This window comes from Zootoca vivipara, chromosome 3 (genome assembly GCF_965207765.1).
Source record: "Zootoca vivipara chromosome 3, rZooViv2.hap1.1, whole genome shotgun sequence".
Classification (NCBI taxonomy): domain Eukaryota; kingdom Metazoa; phylum Chordata; class Lepidosauria; order Squamata; family Lacertidae; genus Zootoca; species Zootoca vivipara.
The window spans coordinates 32,596,727-32,619,883 of NC_142586.1; the positions used below are offsets into that span (position 1 = coordinate 32,596,727).

The 23,157-nt window shown below is 41.8% G+C and overlaps 1 protein-coding gene across 1 annotated transcript in view; it reads right to left on the minus strand.

Annotated features, from left to right (window-relative positions):
• Positions 1-904: 904 nt before the first annotated feature.
• Positions 905-23,157, minus strand: part of LOC148686206 (uncharacterized) — a 31,886-nt gene continuing 9,633 nt past the window's right edge. The window contains exons 3-7 of the mRNA XM_088665823.1: positions 14,704-14,826; positions 11,356-11,469; positions 9,712-9,825; positions 5,808-5,921; positions 905-990 (exon numbers count right to left, since the gene is read on the minus strand). Coding sequence (XP_088521949.1) covers positions 905-990; positions 5,808-5,921; positions 9,712-9,825; positions 11,356-11,469; positions 14,704-14,826 — 551 coding nt within the window. The remainder of the gene's footprint in view (positions 991-5,807; positions 5,922-9,711; positions 9,826-11,355; positions 11,470-14,703; positions 14,827-23,157) is intronic.

The following is a 23,157-nucleotide window of genomic DNA, read 5'->3' on the forward strand; positions in this document are numbered from 1 at the left end:
TACAGTGGTACCTCTACTTATGAATAACTCTACTTACGAATGTTTCTACTTACGAATGGAGCTCCGTCCGCCATCTTGGATGCGCTTTAGATAGGATTTTTTCTACTTACGAATTTTTAGATAGGGTTGCTTCTACTTACAATTTTTTTCTTCCAATGCATTCCTATGGGATTCGACTTACAATTTTTTTTCGACTTACAAATGTGTGTTCGGAACGCATTAAATTCGTAAGTAGAGGTACCACTGTATTTTTTTAAAAAAAAAACTATTGTCAATGACCTGTTTGCCACCCATTTACAAAATTAAGCCCCCCTCTGGAAAACATCCAAAGTGGGCATTTTGTTGCTGTTTCACCATTATCATAAAATGATATTGGGCCCACCATAAGCTTATTACATCACTTGTTAACTTGTCCTAATAGTTCACTATGCTACGCTGCCCCGAAAGGCCGGTCCTTAAAAATGTTGGCCATTATTAGAGTTAATTCAGAGCTCCCAATAGGGGTGTTTGACTGCTATTCTCTCAAATATCAACTAGGGAACCCAATACATTCAGGAAACATTGGCTAGCTTAATGGAACAGCATCTTGGTGATCAAGGTGAGAGAGGGGACTGAATTCATTATCATAAAAGTAACCCTGACCGTTAGGTCCAGTCATGGACGACTCTGGGGTTGCGGCGCTCATCTCGTTTTACTGGCCGAGGGGGCCGGCGTACAGCTTCCAGGTCATGTGGTCAGCATGATCAAGCCACTTCTTTATCATTACTATGTCAGATTTTCCCAGAAATGGGGGATATGTGGCCCTTCAGATGTTTTTGGATTACAACTGCCACTATCCCCAGCAGTACTGACTAGGACTGATGGGAACTGTCCTCCAACAACACCTGTCCCTGCCATTTGTTAATTAAATGATATAATCAGCTGATGTTTTCCTATCTTTCTTTGACTGAAGGTACATCATAGCAGAGCCACCTTCATGGATGACAAATCCTGTATGAAGGGCAAGGCAGATATAGCCACCTGGGAATCTTAGCTTAACTTTTCTTCAAAACCATGGTTTATTCCACATTAACATGCATGGACCAATTTTATATAAAAAATATTGGAGTGGAGTCCCTGTGTGGATATTTGATCCCCCTTGAAACTCACGGTCCCTGTTGTCCTTCAACCCTATGCCCACTCCAATTTTACATGCTTTCAACCTTCGCTGAAGTATTTTGTGGGAGCCCAAAGGTTACTAAGATGGTAATTGAGCAAATCAAAATGCCCATGGACAGATTTTGGCATGCCTGGGTTACGGCAAATTTAAGCAGTGCGATTGAAGTTATGTCATGCCTAGGACCTGAAGGCTATTCAACAGACATAGGCAAACTTGGCCCTCCAGATGTTTTGGGACTACAGCTCCCATCATCCCTGACCACTGGTCCTGTTAGCTAGGGATGATGGGAGTTGTAGTCCCAAAACATCTGGAGGGCAGAGTTTTCCTATGCCTGCTATTGAACATCCAAAGGGATTTAACAAAATTGTGAGGGACAGAAGCTACAGACAGCCCCCTCCCATCTTAAGCACAAGCTCTTCTCCCAGCGCCAGTGGGAGCGGGGAGGGGGATGACTCCAGCGGGGAATCGGGAAGTAGAGGCCATGGCTCAGGCAGGGTAGCAGAGCCACTGCTCCGCTCAGGAAAGGAAGGGGGAAGCAGGGAAAGCGCAGCAAGAAGACCGATCCCGCCGGCCCCGGAATTGCGCAAGAAGTGACGGGGGCGGAGATTCAGTATTCCCAGACTACTTTGCTGGAAAAAGATGCGCGAATCTCCATTCAGAGGTTCTGACCCAGACTGACAACATGTACATAGTACTGACTCTGCACTGTAAATAGTGTGCACTTAATAAAAGCATGAAAATGCAACGTCGTGAGGAGTCATTACTCTAGAGTAGCCGCTACCGCGCCTGTGACAAAAATCATTTGGTGATTCTGCACCAAAACCAGCAGCAACCAGAGATAAAGTGTTTTAAATTGGGAGATATTCCTTTCATATTTCAGGAGAGTCTCAGATCTGAGAGATATTGGTATTATGATAGCTGCAACTCTCCATTGAGCCATATTACAAAATGTGTAGTCTGTGATCACTGAAAGCTAATTGTTCATTTGGTCCATTATCTTTACTCTCCTGTCTCGCCTCTGTCATGAGCACTTAAAAACCTTTTACTTATACTCCAATTTCTAATTACCACTACCCATAATAGTCTCCTATACTGAAAACTCTTATTATTATTCTAGTTATTCTCCATTTTCCCCTCTGAGCTGCCCTTGTTGACTTACCTTTTTTTTACAAAATGTTTAATGGTCAATTACAATTTCAGCTTTAATCTTACTTGTTATACATTTTGGAACATGTGTCATTGGGGCTGCAACAAACAGGAACACATTGTCGTTTAATTGAAGCGCAGCAAAATAATAATAAAAATGACTGAGTCACGTACCATTTTGGATCAAAGAACAGTTTTCTTTGTCTGACATCATGGAAATAATTAAAAGAATATCACCTCAAATCACTCAACCATTCTGCACTTGTTGAATGTTAAAAAATCTTGTACTAGGCTGTATTCAGACATGAACATGCTATGAATCTTTGTCTCCTTTCAGCAACCAAAATGGCTAACAGAACAGAAAAATTGTTCCAGGTGTGATCTGCCTTACATAGAGCAGATTTATACTTCTCAACTTTACCATACCCCAGATATACTGGATTTGCTGATACATTAGTCATGTACTTTTCATTTCATACTTGATGCTGTATTCTTCTTCTTAAACCCAAGTGGCTTTGTAGCCATTTGCTGCATTACCTGTGTGGGATAGCCAGCCTCATATAACCATCATGCTTAAGTCTAATTAATGCATGAAGAAGTTAATACCACAGAGTAAGCTGTCCTGCCAGGCTTAGCTATGCCTACTTCCCCTCATCTTTGGAGGAACTAGGTAATCAGGCCTATTGTTTCGCCCAGTCCACTTGAAAAGCTCAACATGTGAAGAGGTGAGCTGGTTGCTCAAGCTTAGCTGCATGGCTCTAACAAGCCTGTCTTGAGTTTCTATACAAATAATTTAGGCGCTTTCACCAATTTACAGCTAAGCCAAATTTTACTGCCTGCACAACTTTTCTGATGGGTGTATGACAAAGTGCATGAACCTGACCTTTGAACAGTTTGTAAGTAAACCATTTTTTAACTTACCAAATGTGTGGTCTTTTCTTATGTTGGGGGAAGAGGGAAGCTTTGGAACTCACAAGGGCAACTTTTAAAGCCCATATTTCCACACTTTATTTGTTGCATATTTTGTGATTTTTAAATCTCTGGGGGAGGGGGGGGTTTCTCTCGCCAAACATTACTTGCCCCAAATCTGGATCTTGCCATCCAGGAATTCACCTTTCATACTTATTTTTTCCTTAAACGAACAGCCTGGCCATTTGACACATTTTAATTGCTCAGGACTTCAAAACCTATCACTATTACTACGGTAGCTGAAGATCACCCGTTTGTCTGGAGATAAAAGGTGCATTGTTTTTACATCCCTGTGCCATTAGAACTAAGATACTCCTGAATGCATTTGTGTTTTGCATATTCCTTTTCCATGGTGAATTAATTGCATGAGTTAGGCTGACATTAATAATAATAATAATAATAATAATAATAATAATAATAATAATAATAATTTATTATTTATACCCCGCCCATCTGGCTGGGTTTCCCCAGCCACTCTGGGCGGCTTCCAACAGAAAAATGAAATAAAATAATCTATTAAACATTAAAAGCCTCCCTAAACAGGGCTGCCTTCAGATGACATTAGAGGGGTTTGTTTATGCAGGCCCCAGTTCAAGTTGAATATGCAATGGAGTGGAGCAGTGAGCTCAGTGCTCACTCTTGAGCCCCACTACATATAAAAATTACATGCTGGGGGACCATGCGCATACTGGTGCTGTGCAACATGAAAAGGCTAGTTATCAAGAGAGCTCTGTCTAATGGAGAAAAAGTGAAGCAATTTTGAGTTTTGGGGGAAGGTGGACAGACAGAAAACCAATGCATAGACAAGAAAACTGAGATAATGGAAGATGTATAAAATATGGTCTCTGGAAATATCACCAAGATATCCTTAAAGAAAGAAGCAACAAATGTGAAGGAGAAGAAAAAGAAGAAGTAGAAGCAAGGGTGAGTGGCTTATATCCAGTGTGAGAGAGGCTAATTGGCCCCAAAGGAAGTTCTGAAAAATGTGCACAGCTCAATTAGGTAGCCATTGGGTAGGAAAATATGTACTTATACCTTTTTCTTCTTGTTGTTCAGAAGACTAAAGAAGGTGACAGGTTTATAACCCCATCATTTTCAAGGACATCTTCTTAGTCCTCTCTATAGAAACGATAAACTACCAGTATGTTTATACAGATCTCCTTTAGGAAGGGAAAAGTATGGCAATGCCCGGACAAAATTAGACAATGAAGATTCTAAAATTTGCAAACCATGGCATTCTGCTTAGATGGGTGAACTCTAAGATCTTTTATATAGCACAACGTATAACCCTAAAAATAGGTGCAACCAGGGCTTTTTTTCAGCCAGAACTCAGTTCTGGCACCTCTCTGGTGGGTGTCATTGCCACTATGAGAGAACAAGGGAAGTGTTTGTGGTGAGTTCCAGCACCTGTTTTCCTAGAAAAACAGCACTGGGTACAACCTCCTGATCTATGGTTAGGTGTGCTTTTTCTCTAACTCTCAACAGGGACTATGTGTTGCACCCAAAGGAACTTGTAAAGGCACTTTCATTTATGCAAGGTAGCCCCCAATGATTTCCTCTGCTCCAACCTCGGTGTCCCATTCCAGGCCTTTCCTTAGTGCACCCCCCCCCCCAAACCTAAAAAAAGTTTGGTTGGTACAGGTGACTGAAGTGGAAAGGAGAAGAAAGGAAAGCTCAGTTGTACAAGCAGGTTGTGGGGCATGCAGCATTGGCTACATTCGCATCATGCATTTAAAGCACTTTAAACAGTCATAACTTCCTCGCAAAGAATTCTGGAAGGCTGAATTTCCACATGTTCAGATTGATGGCCAGGGCAACATCCTACTCATGAGTAAATATCCAGAAGGGTGTTGACATTTGTCACCTCCTTAAGTAGGCGCCCTGTGTTTATTTTATTTTACTGCCTGCTGATTTTATATGATAGTTTAAATTGATTTAATTTCATAGTTTTAATTGTATTTTAAAAGTACTGGGAGTTTGTCGGTTAGTCTTTGTTATGCATAACATTGATGAAATTGGTGCTCTTATAGAACGGGTGTTGTGTCCCTACACTCCAGAAAGTCACAAGGCCAAAAATATGCTAGTCGCAACTTTATTACAACACGTAAGGAACTGCAGAAAATAGGATTGCTTAACTCAATCCAAGCAGGCAGCCTGAGAGGGGAGGCTGATAGCAGCTTTTCTCCAGCCTCTCCTGTGCTTCTCCTGAGCACCAGATCAGTAAGTTAAATGGCCCATACCTTCCTTCCTTCCAAGAGGCCATGTGCTACCGAGATCCTCTCCTATGGTTTGTTATGTTTGTTAGCATCTCTTCTAATAAATAACCGAACTCTTTCAGCAGATGAATAAACAAAGTTTATTTCACATTAGTCACAGCCTCAGAGATAATTGGCTGGTCACTTTTGAAGCTTGCTCTGAGAAAATAAAGGCCTAATAATGCTGCTCGGAAGAGTGAAATGAGTTCAGACAAGTGACAGAAATGCTTTCTAAAGTTAATTATGTTTACTTTCCCTTCTCCCTCGGTGTTCATTACCTTTAAATGGAGTCACACATTGGCAGTAGTAATTACCAGGTTGGTCAATGCAGGTGCCTCCATTCTTGCAAGGAAACGAAGCACATTCATCTATATCAGTTTCACAGTGCATACCTTTGAAAAGATAATTGAAGATGCAGCAATTTACTAAGACAGGCAGGTGTCAATTGATAATTGTTCAATTTGTACCTCAAGATTCCAGGTCCATTCCATGCTGAGAATCTCCTCGAAATAAAGCAAATAAGAACCTTACGTACAGTATATTATTGTCAGAATCTATTTACTTCACACTCTCACAACTTACATTCTCCCCTTGAATTATGTTACTTTTTGGTGACATGTGCCTTTATACAGCTCTGCAAATTACTTTTCAGTATTCTGGGAATGAGCCCTTCTACAACACATTTGACTTCTGAAGGGGGAGGATTTAGTTCAAATGTGTAGTGATGCTGCTTGTTATAGTGGAGCTGATTCTTATGGCAACCCTGGCTCTATTCTGCCAGAGAACAAACTACTGTCTGGCCATTAAGTATGGCCCAAACCAGGTATAGGCAAACTCGGCCCTCCAGATGTTTTGAGACCACAATTCCAATCATCCCTAACCACTGGTCATGCTAGCTAGGGATCATGGCAGTTGTAGACAAAAACATCTGGAGGGCCAAGTTTGCCTATGCCTGGCCCAAACCATGTATGCTTATGGGAAAAAAACATAAGAGCACAACATGCAAAGCTTTGTTTCATTTAAGTCAAGGTTGCAAAGTGCCCTTGTAAGGTACTCAGGGAGCAACAGAGATGAAGATGAGAGGTTTTCATAAAAAGTATTGTTATTATTATTATTAAATTAAGAAAGTATAACAGATAGCATTTTGATGGCTAACTTTCCCAGAAATGGAAGGAGGGGAGATAAGGAGTGAGATGGCTGCAGGCCACAGAGGTTACATGGTGTGACTGTTGCAGTTTTTGGAGCCAGCATTCCAGACTAAGGGTTGGATCCAATGTTAGTCTTGTTCAGAGTAGGCCCATGGGTATTAATAAGCATGGCAAATTCATGTCAATTAATTTTCATGGGTACACTTTGCTTAAAACTTATTTGGATGCAGGATGAGCCTATGATAGCAAGAATCTTCTTTTGGAATAACTTGGGGCTATACTGTAAAGAACTGGTACCCATCTGGAAGTGCATGTCTGCTAACAAATGAGACTTGGAAGGTCCAGGTAGGTTGACGAAGACTCGGAGCTTTAGAGAAGCTCAGGACACTCGTGGAGGTCAATAATAAGAACAAAAACAAAGGTATGGAACAGGCTGCCTTGGCCCCTTAACCCCCCCCCCATTCATTTATTAAATCATTTAATATTATTCTAATAACAAACTTAAAATGCCCAAAGAGTGCTATTGTGTTCCTTTGATTCTATCAGGCTCCAGAGCATTAATTATCTCAGCAGTGTATGGAGGCTGAAGAGACTTCTTTGCCCTTTTCAATAGAGAGCTTCTATGGGATTTTATCCTAGCTTTCTAGAATGCGGGTTCTCCTTCATGGAGAGCAGATGTTGCGGTGGGGCCTAGAAAACTACCCCTGAGTTGCTGGGGTGGGGGCTTTGAGTGGCACTTTTCTATTGGACCCAGGCTGTTGTTGGGGGGAAAAGCATGTTGCAATTTCAGAGGGACAGCCCAGGGATATAAAAGGCAGGCACGTGGTTTATTCCTCCTCTTTGGCTGCGTACTTCGGATCACCTGCCCTCCTTCCCTATGTTCCCTGTGTTGACCTTGCTGTGCCTCTCATGGGGTCATCTGCTTGGCAGGGGCCCGGTAGGAATTTTTCCATTTGGGTGATTGGCTGGTGCAGGAAGAACTGTGAGGGGAGAGACTCCATCAGGCAAGGCCTCTTTCCACCTGCCTTGCCCCATCCCCTCCAGCCCTGGGACTCCTCATAAGGAAGCTGTGCCTGGAGGAAGAACTGTGAGGGGAGAGACTCCATCAGGCAAGGCCTCTTTCCACCTGCCTTGCCTCGCCCCCTCCAGCCCTGGGACTCCTCATAAGGAAGCTGTGCCTGGAGGAAGAACTGTGAGGGGAGAGACTCCATCAGGCAAGGCCTCTTTCCACCTGCCTTGCCTCGCCCCCTCCGGCCCTGGGACTCCTCATAAGGAAGCTGTGCCTGGAGGAAGAACTGTGAGGGGAGAGACTCCATCAGGCAAGGCCTCTTTCCACCTGCCTTGCCCCATCCCCTCCAGCCCTGGGACTCCTCATAAGGAAGCTGTGCCTGGAGGAAGAACTGTGAGGGGAGAGACTCCATCAGGCAAGGCCTCTTTCCACCTGCCTTGCCTCGCCCCCTCCAGCCCTGGGACTCCTCATAAGGAAGCTGTGCCTGGAGGAAGAACTGTGAGGGGAGAGACTCCATCAGGCAAGGCCTCTTTCCACCTGCCTTGCCCCATCCCCTCCAGCCCTGGGACTCCTCATAAGGAAGCTGTGCCTGGAGGAAGAACTGTGAGGGGAGAGACTCCATCAGGCAAGGCCTCTTTCCACCTGCCTTGCCTCGCCCCCTCCGGCCCTGGGACTCCTCATAAGGAAGCTGTGCCTGGAGGAAGAACTGTGAGGGGAGAGACTCCATCAGGCAAGGCCTCCTTCCACCTGCCTTGCCTCGCCCCCTCCGGCCCTGGGACTCCTCATAAGGAAGCTGTGCCTGGAGGAAGAACTGTGAGGGGAGAGACTCCATCAGGCAAGGCCTCCTTCCACCTACCTTGCCTCACCCTCCAGTCTCTATTTTTCAATTTGTATTGTATTGTTTTATGCACTGTGGCTTGCTGTTGTTTTATTGATTATTGTTTTGAAATTATTTATTGTAAATGTCAAGAGTGGGTTTCTGTTTAATTTTCATATGCTGATATTATTCTATACTATTTTAATGATTGTTGAACGTTACATTATTTGATTGCTTATTTTAAAGCTATGTTTTATTATCATATTTGTGTATTGCATTATATTGTTATAAGGTTGTTTTGTATTTCATGAGATTCTGTTTCTTCAGCTTGTAAACCGCTTTGAGTATTGTATGATAGAAAGGCGGTATACAAATTAAAAGTGATGATGATGATGATCTGGTTTTTGCCTACTGCATAGCAAATAGTCACAACTTGTAAGGTTGGTGCTTAGGCATTGGTTATTTTGTTGGTTGTATGAGGGGTCTCGTTGACTGTGTTGGCTCCTCAAGTTAATGCCTGTGTGTAGGAGAAATTTCATTCAGGAATACAGGGGCACAATATGCAATGTCCGTGACACCCGGTCGGGGGCCAGGGCCGCGTGAGAGCCCCTGGGAGCCTGAAGGGAGAGGGGAGGGCTAGCACACCCGGCTCCCTGTTTCTCCCTGTAGGGTTTCCCCTTGCTGACTTAAGGCTAGTTCTGTCCTTAGGGGACAGTTGGTGAACCAATTCCTATGCAACCACTCACATATTTTGTATTTTAATAAAGTTGTGGCCAAATTCATGCCAAAAACCCAAAACAAAAATTCTGTCTCTGGGGTGAATTATTTGAGAGGTGGTTTGGGGACCTCGAAACGCAACTCTCCAGCCTTCCTTTCCAGACAAAATGAAGCCTTTTGAGCCAAGGTGCTCATGAACAAACATACAGAATGGAGACAGATTAGTGCTCTTTGGCAACAATTATCAACACATATTTACCACCCCTTTGCATAGAAGTACTCATGGTCCATTCTAGGCATGGCCCTGCTCATTTTATTTTGGAAAAGTTCACAGATGTGGCTGGCAATCCAGTTTGTCTGGAATGCAAGTGAACCATTAAGTTAGGGAAGATAAAGAGAAACAAGAAGGATGCAGCAGCAAATTAGACTTAATGAATATCTTGAAGGCTACTCTTCCATAGAAAACAGGATCCATTATGGATGCCACTCACCTGTGAAGCCAGAAAGGCAGACGCAGTCATATCTGCCAATAAGGTCTGTACAAGTTGCATTATGGAGACAGGGGTTTGAGTGACATTCATTTATGTTGATTTCACAAAGTGTGCCTATAAAGTAGTAGAAGGAAAGAAGACAATATTTTGCAGCATCCAGACATTTAATCATGACTACAATTTTGTTTTGCATTTCCATGGAAAGCCACTTACTCCTCAGAACTTTCGGTCAGTAACATTATTATACTTTCAACCTGTCGCTCTAAAGCATTATTCGAGATATTTCACTGGTTTACTAAGATGCCACACAAAGAACGAAGTCTTCACTGGCACTGAATTGATTCTCAAGACTCATGGCAGGCAATTTCCTTATCAATTTGTATCAATATAAAGGGAAGAGAAAAGAAATGACACAAATATAATAGACTGCATTTGCCGTGACATGAAGGGAAATCTTCCTTCTGTTCTTGATAAGGAAGTAGATGAATGCTCGCCAAAATAAAAGGAGAAATTTCAAACGTGAAAAACGCATTATATTAGTTAAAAGCCTGAGAGAGTTTGTGGTATTATGTGCTGAGGCATAGGAGAGAAATATTTTGCCCTCCTGGTGTTGCTGAACTACAACTCCCAGCAGCCACAGCATGGACAGCCTATGACCAGGGATGATAGGAGCTATAGTTCAGCAACATCTGGAGGGCCAAAGCCCCCAGCCCTGTTTTGGGTGTGCTTTTTAGGACACAGAACTCTTATTATCATCATCATTATTATTATTATTTCACTTATTACCTGTCCTTCAACCTAAAGTCGCAGGAGGGGTTACAGAATTACAATGCAATATTAACAACAGCTTGTTTGTTTTGTGTGTTTTTTTAAAAAACCTGACAATTACAAAAACCAGGTGGTTTCTAAAAATATACACCTCAACACTTCTCAACCTCTGGTACCTCATTCCTCTCCAATGACTCTCTGGTCTCAACCAGTCAACCCACCAAGGGCTAGTTCTAAGAAGCCAGGATGGGCAAGGGTCAAAGAGGCAGGTGGGTGGCCACATTTCTTCAAACAGACTGTCCATATCCTCAGGCTGCCATAATCTAAACTGATTCAGTATAGAGACAGTGCTATAGACACCTCCACTGGACCTCTAGCATTTCTTCCTTCAGTTAGTATCATTTGTTGATTCTTTTGCTATATCTTCTCCTTCATTCTCAAGCTCACGACAGGACAACGGGTGACAATAGAGGTGCTCAGACATCTCATGACCTGAGGCAAGCAATGGGATCATTCCCACTAGCTACACCCTTCCATATTTAAATAAAGCTATCATTTGTTTCACATATTTATCAGCAGGAGTTAACCAAAGCACTAAACTGAAGTAACCAGGTAACTGAAAGAGCCACTATTGTTAATTTTTACAGTAATATATTATGATTTGTGAATGCAGTTATTTTTAGGATTTGAGATAAAGGAAATGATTCTACATTTCTACCTTTGGATGAAGTTAATGGCATAATCCTATTCCCACTTACTTAAGCAAACACAAAGGGATTTACTTCTGAATTAAACATGCACTGGGATGTGCATAAATCTCCTGGATATGGTTATTTGTATCCACTGCATTTTAAAGGCTGATAATTTTCTGGTTACCTTGAAATCCATCAGAACATAGGCAGCTGAAGGCATTAAGCTGTTCGACACATGTAGCACCATTGCGGCAGGGGCCACTTAGGCACTCATCCATTTCTGTCTCACAGTTATTACCTTGAAATAAGTGAAGAGGACATTTCTGAGAAATTCTTCATAGGGCAGCGCAAATGGAAATAACAAAATCCAACATATAAGTGAATACGGGTCTTAATTTCCATGCAGCGGATCCTACCTTTGACGTAAAGGTAACCAGCATCAAGCAACATTATCTCATGAAGACAGAACGCTCACATTTTCCATACAAATTGCTATAAATTTTCAACTCCTTTTGGTATTCAGTTCTCTGAGGGCAATTTTGAAGAAGTTAACCATCCCTAAGGGCGTTTGCCACAATGATCCAATAGTATGTCAAAGTTACCAGTCGATCAACTTGATACATTACTCTATGTTGAAGTTTCAGTCTTTAGCCACCCAAAGTTAAGCATATACTTCACTCTCCACAGAGCTCATGCACATGCTTACTTGCAATGCTCTTTCCACATATCGGATAGAAGTCCATAGAACAAAGCTGCAAAAGTGAACAAGGCTAGATTGTGCTTACTGTTTTGATTGCTAGTTTTAATTCTGTTCTGAAGTATTTTAATTGCTGTTTTTAACTACAGTGGTGCCTCGCTAGACGAATTTAATTCGTTCCACGGGTCTTTTCTTATAACGAAAATTTCATCTAGTGAATCCCATAGGAATGCATTGAATTTTTTTTTGATCTTTTTTTTGCCCATAGGAACGCATTAATTGAATTTCAATGCATTCCTATGGGAAACCGCGATTCGCTAGACGAATTTTTCATAAAAGGCACCACTGTAGTTTGCTTTTATTACTCTGCATTCTATAATTATAATTTTAAATGCTGTAAACTGCCTTGAATCCCAACATGGAAGAAAGGTGAGATATAAATATATTAAACAAATAATTTAGATATAATACTGTTTAGACTGAGTGGTGCTGAAGCTTAACTGTGTCTATTTTGTTTTGTTGGGCTTGTTTCGCAGATTTTTTTCGCCAAGTTCCCCTTAATAAAGCAGAGGACTGGTGTATGTTTCTTGAGGTGATCGTAGTGATTTATTGAGCCAAGAAAACATTTGCTTTCAGCAGTTTCTTTCATGGGTAAACACAGACCCATTAGAGGTATTTAGAATGAAATTCTTTTAGAACCTAGAATTTGAAAATATAAAAGCTTTCCCACTGAAATTAATATTCTAAAAGGAAGATGTTGGTCAATGATAAAAGGAGTAATCACCCCTTAGCAATCTGAAAATATATTTAAGGCCAGCTCTAAGAGTTGTAATCATGGTGGGCACGACTGCTTACTTCGCCGCAATCAAAGGGCTCAGCAATTGTCAAGCATTTTAAACCCTAATTGTAATGAGAGAGAATGAAGCATGTGCTTAAATTTCAAATTAGATTTAAGACTAACAATGTCGTTCAATATGTACTGGTACCTACTCGGGAGTAAATCCTGCTGTATTCTAACTATAACAGTTCAGGACTGCAATACCTCAAGGACTCACCCCTCCATATGAACCTACCCAGACCCCGAGATCATCATCTGAAGCCCTTCTTTGTGTGCCCCCTCCACGAGAGGTCCAGAGGGTGGCAACATGAGTATGGCCCTTTTCTCCAGTTGGGTTCCCCCCCCCAGGAAGTTCGGCTGGTGCCTTCATTCATTTAGGCCACAAGAGAAAACCAGCCTGTGCCTGATTAACACCTGGTACCCTTTTAAATGTGTCCTGAGAGGGGGGATTATTCTTATTTTTATAATGTATTTTGTGTTTTTATATTGTATTTTTATGCTGCAAACTGCTCTGAGATCTCTGGATGAAGGCTGGTATACAAATTTAATAAATGTAATAATATATGTTTACTTAGAATAAAGTACTATTGAATTCAACGGAGGCTTACTCCCAGGTAAGTTGTGTTAGAATTGCAGCAAGTATTTATTTTAGTAGAGCATGATAAACCTTTTTCCTCCCAAGGGATGACTTTTTCTGTAGAAGCGTGATTTACAACATCACAAATCTGGTGTTGAATAATACAAGTTACTGAGACTCCCATAAAAAATGCTTTAAAAAGCAAAACAAAACCATCAACTACAATTACAACACAGATGCTTAACCAACTGACCCGTGTGACTATTTCTACAAATATATATATTTCTACAATATATATGTGTGTGTGAAAATTTACAAATATATATATTAAAAAATCGTATTGGCTGTCTACTTTAAATGTACACTTTCATTTGGAAGTGGTGAACTCCACATCTAACAAAAGCCAGGATAATTGTTTGCCTGCCAAAGTTCCCATATTGAAATTACAACACGAACTACTATCTAAATGCACAGTCCTGTTAAAATCACCCTAGTAGTTTTGATTTCCAAGTAGCTACATCTAGCAAGCATGTTAGGTTTCACAGGAGCTGTAATCAATTATACCGAAGCACAACTAGACAGTGAAAGGAAAACTCCAGTGGCCAGGGATACTAGGTCATGTGGTTCTCCTCCTTGACTTCTGATTGACAGGATAGCAAACTGACGCAGGGGAAGGAAGGAATATTATCCATTTCCAGTTACAAGGGAATTGCGAAAGATAATCCTGAAGACAGAGTGATGGAGAATTGGGACAAGGAGAATTCTGCTGTAGATATTGCTGTGTCTCCTCTTCCTAATATCCAGGTTAAGCAAAGCCCTGATTAACTGCTGGTTTGAGCTTATCCTCCCATTGTCCTACCTAACCCCCTTAATCAGGGCATAGATGAATAGACAATTCACATTAAGATCCCATGGGTTATTTTAAAATTCTCATATAATTTTAGACAATCTCTCATGATGTGCTATGTGCGGTTTGGGACTAGAGAACAAATGCCAGCAGGGTTCTAATTCAGACACCGAGCAAGTTCTCAACCAAAAGGCTGCTGGACTGAGCAACACTTACAATCCATCCAACCAACTCTATGAGCCAAGGGATGCCACCATTTTTATTTGTGAAATTCTTATGGCCCTTTCATAAAGGGCCTTCTCATACAAATTGTAGGGACTATATATTTATTCAAGTCCCACTACATATGTGTTTATGCAGTTAGCACCTTCACATAATCCCTGCTGGTTTAGGAGTCCAACAGCAGACTCTCACATCTTCCCCTAAATGATCATGCTGGAACCACAGGTGTCTGAACTGAGCCATATAGGTCAGATAGTAGACAACAAAATGACAAAATACCAGCTGCTATGCAGCTGTTTGGGAGAAAAGGTCTGCTTAATGAATTTAAAGTATCTTTAGATCCAAACCTACCTATAAAACCAGGTGCACAGAAACAACGATAACCATCAAATCCATCTTCACAGAGACTGAAAGCGCCACAAGGTTGTGACAAGCAGCCACCAATAGTTGTTTCACACAGTTTACCAGTAAAACCTGTTGAACAGAGAAATAAAGCGAATAAGCAAAGATTACTGCAGAAAAGTCGTGTGTGTGTGTAACTTTTCCACAAGGTAAATAATTTTTAAAAAAACTATCAGCATTATTTCTCAAAGTTTTTAGTTGCAATGCTTTAACAGCATTTCAAAGTTGCTACTCAAGAAAAATAAATACATGTCAAAGTAATAACCATCATTTTTATGCCCCCCCCCATATTAGTGACTAACGTTGTCATTTTCTACATGTCTAATCAGAAGCGAACCCCACTGAGTTCAATGAGGGTTACTTCAAGGTAAGTGGGATGGCAACAGAAGGATTCTTGACATCTTCATTGCCTGAAGATGTTACCCTAAGGTAATGGAGAAAGTGTGGCATGACACTGAGAAACTAATTCACAGTCCATACGGGGAGTCAGCTTTACCCTGAGACATGTTTCAGAGGCTGTAGTCCAGACCTAAGCAAGACCCCTGTCACTCAGAGACACACACCTTAGCAAAGCAAAGCAAAATTGCCACCAGGGTGGAGACATGCAAGCCAGTATCACAGAGGTCCCATACCTATTTTGCACTTTGCAAAACAATGTGCAAACTGAAACACAGCCATCCTTCAAAATTTGCACTTGACAGGTTTTACACTCAGGTAATATATATGCATATACTAGGGTAAAGTGTGCACAAACCACATATGAACCAAATATGTACAGTGGGCAAAAATGCATTAAACTGTATTAGGAGAAATTCATGACGAATGTATAATCACGACTCCGATGAGCACACACACTATATTGTGGGTGCCTTTTGCGGCATCACGTGCGGTGCTACAGTTCCCAGGGAACTTGCTAGTACAGTGGTACCTCGCTAGACGAATGCCCTGCTAGACGAATTTTTCGCTAGACGAATGGGTTTTGCGACCAGAGGTTGCCTCGCAAGACGAATTCATTTTGTGAAAAATTCGTCTAGCGAATTGCGGTTTCCCATAGGAATGCATTGAAATTCAATTAATGCGTTCCTATGGGCAAAAAAGGAAAAAGAAAAAAATTCAATGCATTCCTATGGGATTCGCTAGACGAATTTTTCACAAAACGAATTGACTCACAGAACAGAACTGGCCTGTTTCTCAGTGTATTATTCAGAGGTTCATGCCCAGTCTCAGCTTTAATTTTCATTTCCTGGGAAGTGGGGCCAGACTCATTATAAATAGGGGGAGGAGCCGATATTAGCCAGGCAGATAGCTCTGGAGAGTCACCCTCCCTACCCTCCCTTTGTTAATGTTTCTCATTTACAGGTTAACTTTTTCTTCCTGTTTAGTGGGCTGCTGTTTAGTGGACGCTGCTATGGTCTTTGATTGGTTGCTATTGAAGGACTGGGAAGAATTTTCCTGCATTGGCAGGTTTTGTCTTCCCCATAGCAATTCATCACAACTTGGGCGGTTATGGCCTTGGGTGGAATCCTTTAGTCTTTTCTTCCCTATAATGGGGGGGGGGTTGAAGTGGTAACTCACCCCCCTGTGGTGGTGATTCCAGGTTCCCCTCTTAAAGGGGTTACATAAATGGGTGTCACTGGCCATATACTGAAAGATTTTCAGTGAACTACCCTGTGTGCGGGGATATGGGCTGGGCTGCCTGCCTACACGTATTAAATATCTGTCACATCCTTCCTACCAAAGGAGCCAAGAAACAAACAACAACGTGGCAAAACAATACAATTAAAAAAAACATATATAACATATTTCAAAGTATTTTTGTTTAATCGAAAAACATGTGTTATGGTGCTTGAAGACTGTTTCCCCCCAATTTACTAGAAAGCAATTGTTTTGTTTAGGTAGAAAAGTAGCTTGTTCAAATGGAGAGAGTAAGCTCCCCAATTTAAATCAAGAATCCTTGAAGAACAAGGACTGCAGAGAAGGAACCAGTGCCTTCTCTAGGTCCTGGAGCGATGTGACAAGTTAGCACAGCCTCATAAAAGATCTGAAATGCACACTTCCAACAGGACAATTCTGTATGTGTCTACTCAGAAGTAAGCCCTACCAAGTTTTATGGTACTTATTCACAGGTAAGTGAACATAGCATTGACTTTTTGCTTTAATTATTTTCAAAGCCAATGCGCTGACAGCTTGTTGAGCAATTCTGGCACATCAGAATAGTTTTCTGAGGGAGGAGTGGGGTTAAGAACTCTTACATTAGATGCCAAAAGGCATGCAATTCCTTGAATTCCGGAAAATCTAGACACCGTCACCACTGTCAGCAGCGGAGTTTATTACCGTTTCAACTTCTGTAAAGAATCTTATTTACGGGGCTATTGTTTGAAGAAGGAAATGTTGATGTAAGCAGAACAAGAATGTGAAAGCTTTGAAAATAAGTGTCCATTACAATTCTGTAAGCACAAGCAAAAACAATGATTTTATACTTGCTCTTGAATGTCATTTCTGTTCTTTGCTTTATTTTTAAACAATACAAGCAACACAAATAACAAGATTGAGAGTGAAAGTGAAACGTAGTGATCAGTATGCCAGACGAGGCTATCAAAGGTGCCTATCAGCACCAATTATCAATGAGCTTGGCTGAAAGAACTTCTCTGCAGCCATTTCTGTTGTGTTTGTATGTGGACATGTGTCATTTAAACTCAACATATCATAATTTAATAATGCTATCTACCTTTCTTTTAAAGCCAGTCCAGTAACCGCTTAATGCTTGTGCAATATGAATGACCTCAAAAATGAGTAATTAGCATCATAATAAAGTTGGCTATTTTCTAGCAATGGGACTATTTAATTTTTCTCAAACTGACAGTTCTCAAACTGCTGTTATCATATTTGCTAACGTAGTAAGTTAAAACAGTCAACTGAAGCAAGAACTCTTGATACAGAAATTAAGAACATGCTAGAGAAATGCCTTTCATTAAGGGAGGAGAGCTTGTATGTTGCAGGTTCCAGAAAGACTGGGGAGATTCATCAAAACTGTTTTTTTGTGCCTTCTTCCCTGATTAAGGTTGCAATCCTATGCACACATCCCTAGGAGCAGGTCCTACTGAACTAGCAAGAATTACTTTGCATTAGACATTCAAGAAACTGTAAATTGGGGAATGCAGAACTCCACTATGCCTGGAAGTCTGTAGAATGCAGTTCACTGTGGCTACAACTACCTGACTGCATCCCTAAAGAAAGTCTGTGGTCCAGATTCTTAATATATTAGAGGTGGTTGTATTTACAGAACAGAGAGGGAAATGCATTCTGCAGATGCTCAGAGTTTTCTGTAGCATAAACTTTTTTTTTGAGAATCTAAATTCTGGTGAAGAAGGAGGAGGAGGAGGAGGAGTAGTTTGGATTTGATATCCTGCTTTATCACTACCGGAAGGAGTCTCAAAGCGGCTAACATTCTCCTTTCCCTTCCTCCCCCACAACAAACACTCTGTGAGTTGAGTGGGGCTGCGAGACTTCAAAGAAGTGTGACTAGCCCAAGGTCACCCAGCAGCTGCATGTCAACCACTTTGAGAAACCTTATATTAAGGAATAAGCCTGCATCTGTTAAAACAAAAGGAAGGAATACATTGTTTATCATATCTTTGAATTATGGCTGCACAGAAGACAACCAGAGAGACACTCTTTCCTCTGATAACCTTGAGCTAGTATAAATGGCTACCCCAATGCCTCTTTATCCCAAAGGTGTTTGTTTGCTTGTAGTATGTCTTGTCATTTCATCGTCACTTATGAATGGATCCAGGTTTACAGGCTTGAATGCTGGGTCACAGATCCAAGATTGGAGCCCCTAAAGCCTAATGCTAGCTATCAATTATTATCTTATCAGTAGGTATATAAAGTGATGCTCTTAACTACTTCTTGAAAAGGTCACCGTGGGCTGCACTGGAAGGGGGAGCGATTGCCTTGTTCGAAAATGGGTGAATTTGTCACACAGTCCTTGCAGTTCTAATTTCTGTGATAATTCATTCAGGGTATTTAATACACAGGATAACTATGCATTAACTGCAAATATAAATGTATATTGTTGAATAGCAGTGGAATAAACCACAACTTTGTTTTTATTATATTGTTTTATGTTGCATTGCATCAGTTATAAGAGTAATGCAACATGGCATATTTGCCTAGTGGACTTGAAACTGGTGAAACCATTTCTCCTGCCCCAGATCTTCCAGCTAATTGCATCTAGGCAGTCTGTCTGTACTATTTCCATGTCTTGTAACAAATTTTATGCAGCTAAAAGAATATGCAATAAATATGTTCTTCTTCACCGGGAATTTCATTCAGTTGGAAAAGCAACACCTTATATATTAAAAGCTGGCATTTCCGAGTTGATCTTCTCCAATTATTCAGTTCTGTGAGTTATCTGGAGACAAAATATTCTTTTGCCTCTTGCCTAAAACCAATAAGAATCAGAGAGAAAGAAAATGCAATTGCCAGTAGGTGAGTAAAAAGAAACATCTGGCATTAGTTGTTAGACAAGAGGCATATCTTAGCTAAAAAAAAATCTCAGAGGTGGTTCAGTCAACTGGCCAGGTGTGGGTGTAGGTGTGTTTTGTGGGTGTGCGAATAAAAATCAATTTGCCAGTAATACGGAAATGAGCCCTGAACTTGCATTATATTCTGCTATGTTTCTGGAAGTGGCTTTCACGTCGTGTGAAAGCTCAAATATAATGCGGAAATTAACAATTTGGGAAAGGCTGGGGAAAATGGAATAAACCGCATATGAATGTAGCCTCCACCTTAGCTTCATCTCTATTTCACACAAGCAGTCCCATCCCCACCTCCTCATTGCTACTGCTCTGGTGGTTTTTTTGTGCTGTAACTTCTCCAGAACCCAAACAGAAAGAAGGAAACTTTGCTTTAAAATTTTGTTTTTTGCTGCTTGGTAATACTTTTACACTGGGTTAGATTTCTATGTGCTGAGTTCCCATACTGTACTTTTTTTGTGCAGCTCTGACTGATCCCTGTAACTTGTTTTCAGGAATTTTTCTTCTACTTATCTAGCCCTCGTTTGGGGAGGGGAGAGTTATGGAGAATCAGCCTGGCAGCTCCCACCTGTCAGTGTTTCTAGTCGATGAGCAAAGTCAAAGCTGTGATTGTTTGCAGGGCCGTCTTGAGCAGATCACGCGCCCTGGTGCTGAGGGGCGGAGATCGCTCCGCCGCCCGCCCCGCCCTCGCAGGGCACAATTGGTTTCCGCGCGGCACCCTCCTTCCCAGGCCGGCGCCCAGCTTACCAGCCCCGCGCCATGGTGCACTGCGCCACCGGGGGTCTACGACGAGCCGGGCCTGATTGTTTCGATGCCAGGCAGTAAGTACCCCTGGGGTCCTGAAGAGCTGCTATTTTTCGCTTCTCTAGACTGCACTTTTTCTGCTTTTGTTTTGTTTAATAGTCCTTAGCTCCACCCACTTGCTACTTTTTTTGTTTCATTTTGCTACCTGCCAGCCACATAGTATAGCCAGCAGGCAGCTGCTGGAGAGGCTTTTTAAAAACGTGTGTTCTGCAGTAGGAAAGGAAGCACAGCAATCATTTGTTTTGCTGCCAGCTAGCCACATCGAACAGTCAATAGGCAGCTTGATAAACTTTTTGAAAATGTGGAGGTGAGGGAAGCAATGCAGGAATCCTCCCGTTGCTGTTCTGTTTGCTTTGCTGCCTTATTTGCTGCCTGTTTAAGACAGGTCTCAGTTGGATTCCTGGATTCTCATTCTCTCTCTCTCTCTCTCTCTCTCTCTCTCACACACACACACACACACACACACACTCCACAGCAGCACAGCTGCAACAGTGGCATGCCAACCAAGAGTTAACAGCATCCGGAAAAGTAGAATGTTTTCCTAACAACTTTTCTTAACAAACAAACAAACAAAATGGAATAGATTCTCTCCCCCCCCCCAATATTTGAACTATTTTATGTTCCCATCTCTTTTCCTTTTCCTGCTCTTTTGGAAGCGGCAGCCATTTTTTCGCAGGCCACACTCCTGACAGCAGCCATTTTCAAATTTCCAAATGTGCCCCAGACTCCAAAATGTTGGCAATCGCTGGTTTATTTTATTGATGTGCAACATATTTAAAACATTTATTTAATCTCTCTCTGTCCCTCATTCACTGTGTGACACATATGGTCTAATAAAATACGAAGAAGTGGGAGGAAAGATAGTCCATTGGCAAGAAAATCTGCCCTGAGGGAACTGGCCTCAATGCCCTATTTCAGCCACAAGCAAAAAAGGATGGTCTTGGAGAACTTTCAGCTTCCGTTCCCTAGCTGTAAAGGGGGCAATGATTTGTCTCACGGGGCAGCTGTGATGATGCATAGGAATAGGGTTGCCAACCACTCTGAACAATAAAATGACTGGATGAGTGACTAACAGAGATTTTCATTAGAACATCCAGGTCTCTAATACCAAGCATATACTATTCCCCTGTTCCCAGACTTTTGCTATTTTAACTGTTGTTATAGGGCTGTATGCATTTTGAAAATGTGCCATGAATTAGATTTATGAACCATTCCACACTACACATTTTCTGGGAGAATGGCACTGAAAACAAACATTATGAGGTTTCGTACAAAAAAATGACTTTGAAGGATAAAAAGAGCTGAGACAACATTATCAACTGATTTTCAGAACACCTGGAAAATTGCTACAAGTGCTGTGTGCTGAAGAAAGGGATAGCTGTGAATAAATTCAATCGGGCTGCAATCTTGTGCCCACTTAACGAAGAATAAACTTCTCTGAACTCAATGGGACTTGCTTCTATGTAGACATGGAAGCATACAGTCTACAGATGTCTGTCTGTTTGTTTCATAAAATTTATATGCCACTTGTATCAAAGTATCACCAAACTTGGCACAAGGGTCACTGAGACGGGTGTGATCTTTGTTGGCATTTGGATGTTGGCTGCCATTTAGAATCACTCCCTGCTAGCAGAACGTTGACTTCTGACGACTTAACTATGTTGGATTGTGGTCATCCTGTTCAAAGGCCATATACTAAAATCATTTTTATTTTTATTACTACATTCATACCCCACCTTTCCTCCAAGCTCATGGTGGCATACGATTATTCTTATTTAATCCTCACAGCAACTGTAGGAAGTAGGTTAGGCTAAAAGGCAATGGCTGGCCCAAGATCACCTAGTGAGCTTCATGGCCAAGTGTGGATTTGAATCCTAGTCTCCAAGTCCCTAAACTCACTTTCTAACCATCACAGCAAACTTGATCTCCAATCATGGGTCATCAACAAGCTCCACAGGCCCCCAAATGGTCATCAGAGTCTGGTACGCTTGCATCTCCTACACTGTGAAGTGTCCTGCTGAGGGATGATAGGCAAATTCATTTCAATGCACACGAGGCATTGCATGGTTTATTTTAGACTCAAGTGGTACCATTATGAGCAAAGATATTTGATGAAGACTTTTTAAGCCTAGCTTTTGGTGGCTGGCAATTTATTGCCATGATGAGTGTAAGCAACATATACCAATTGTAAGAGCCACAACTATATGGAGAAATGTGTACAACAGGGCTGTGGAAGCTCAGGATAGGGGTCCAAATGTGGCCCTCTAGGCCCCTTTATCTTGCCCTGGAGACTTCCCCCAGGCCACGTGCCATCCAAAGGCACACTCCTCATAAGCTCTGCTTTGTACCCTCCTTGCGTGCCTTTGCTAGAATATGTCCTTGAACTCTGACAATTCCCCATTCCTCTGACAATAAGGAGGGTGTGTGTGTGAGTGTTTGAAGAAACTTGCCTACTGTACAAAGGCAGCATGTAAATTCATTGTTCCACCCACTTCTGCTCCTAGCCCCAGCCACCACTGGCATGTGGACCTTGAAAGAATATCCAGAAGGGAATGAGGCTCTAGAGGTGCAAATAGGGTTGCCAGACTCAATAGAGGACAGGACTTCTGTGCCTTTAATTGCCCTGCTCTCTTTTGAGTCTGGAAACCTTAAAGAGAAACCAGCAGACCCTTTGTTTAATTTCCAAGCAAAGGGTCTGCTGATTTCTCTTTAAGGTTTCCAGACTCAAAAGAGAGCAGGGCAATTAAAGGCACAGAAGTCCTGTTCTCTATTGAGTCTGGCAACCCTAGGTGCAAAAGATCCCTCATCCCTGAGGTAGAACATAGCTAAACCATGTGAAGCCAGCGCACAAACATTGGAACTCACCAGATGGAACAATCGTCCCTCTCCTCCCACTTTTATGTTCTCCTGACAAGGCAGATACACAGGTGGAAGAGAGTGGGGGAAATCCCCATTTTGCACGCATAAGTCTTTGCAACAAGGCATTTGCTGACATTAGGTGAATCCCGCCCAAGGTGTTCAGAGAAATGCTTGAAGTAGCAGAAGAAATGCTGAGCAGTAT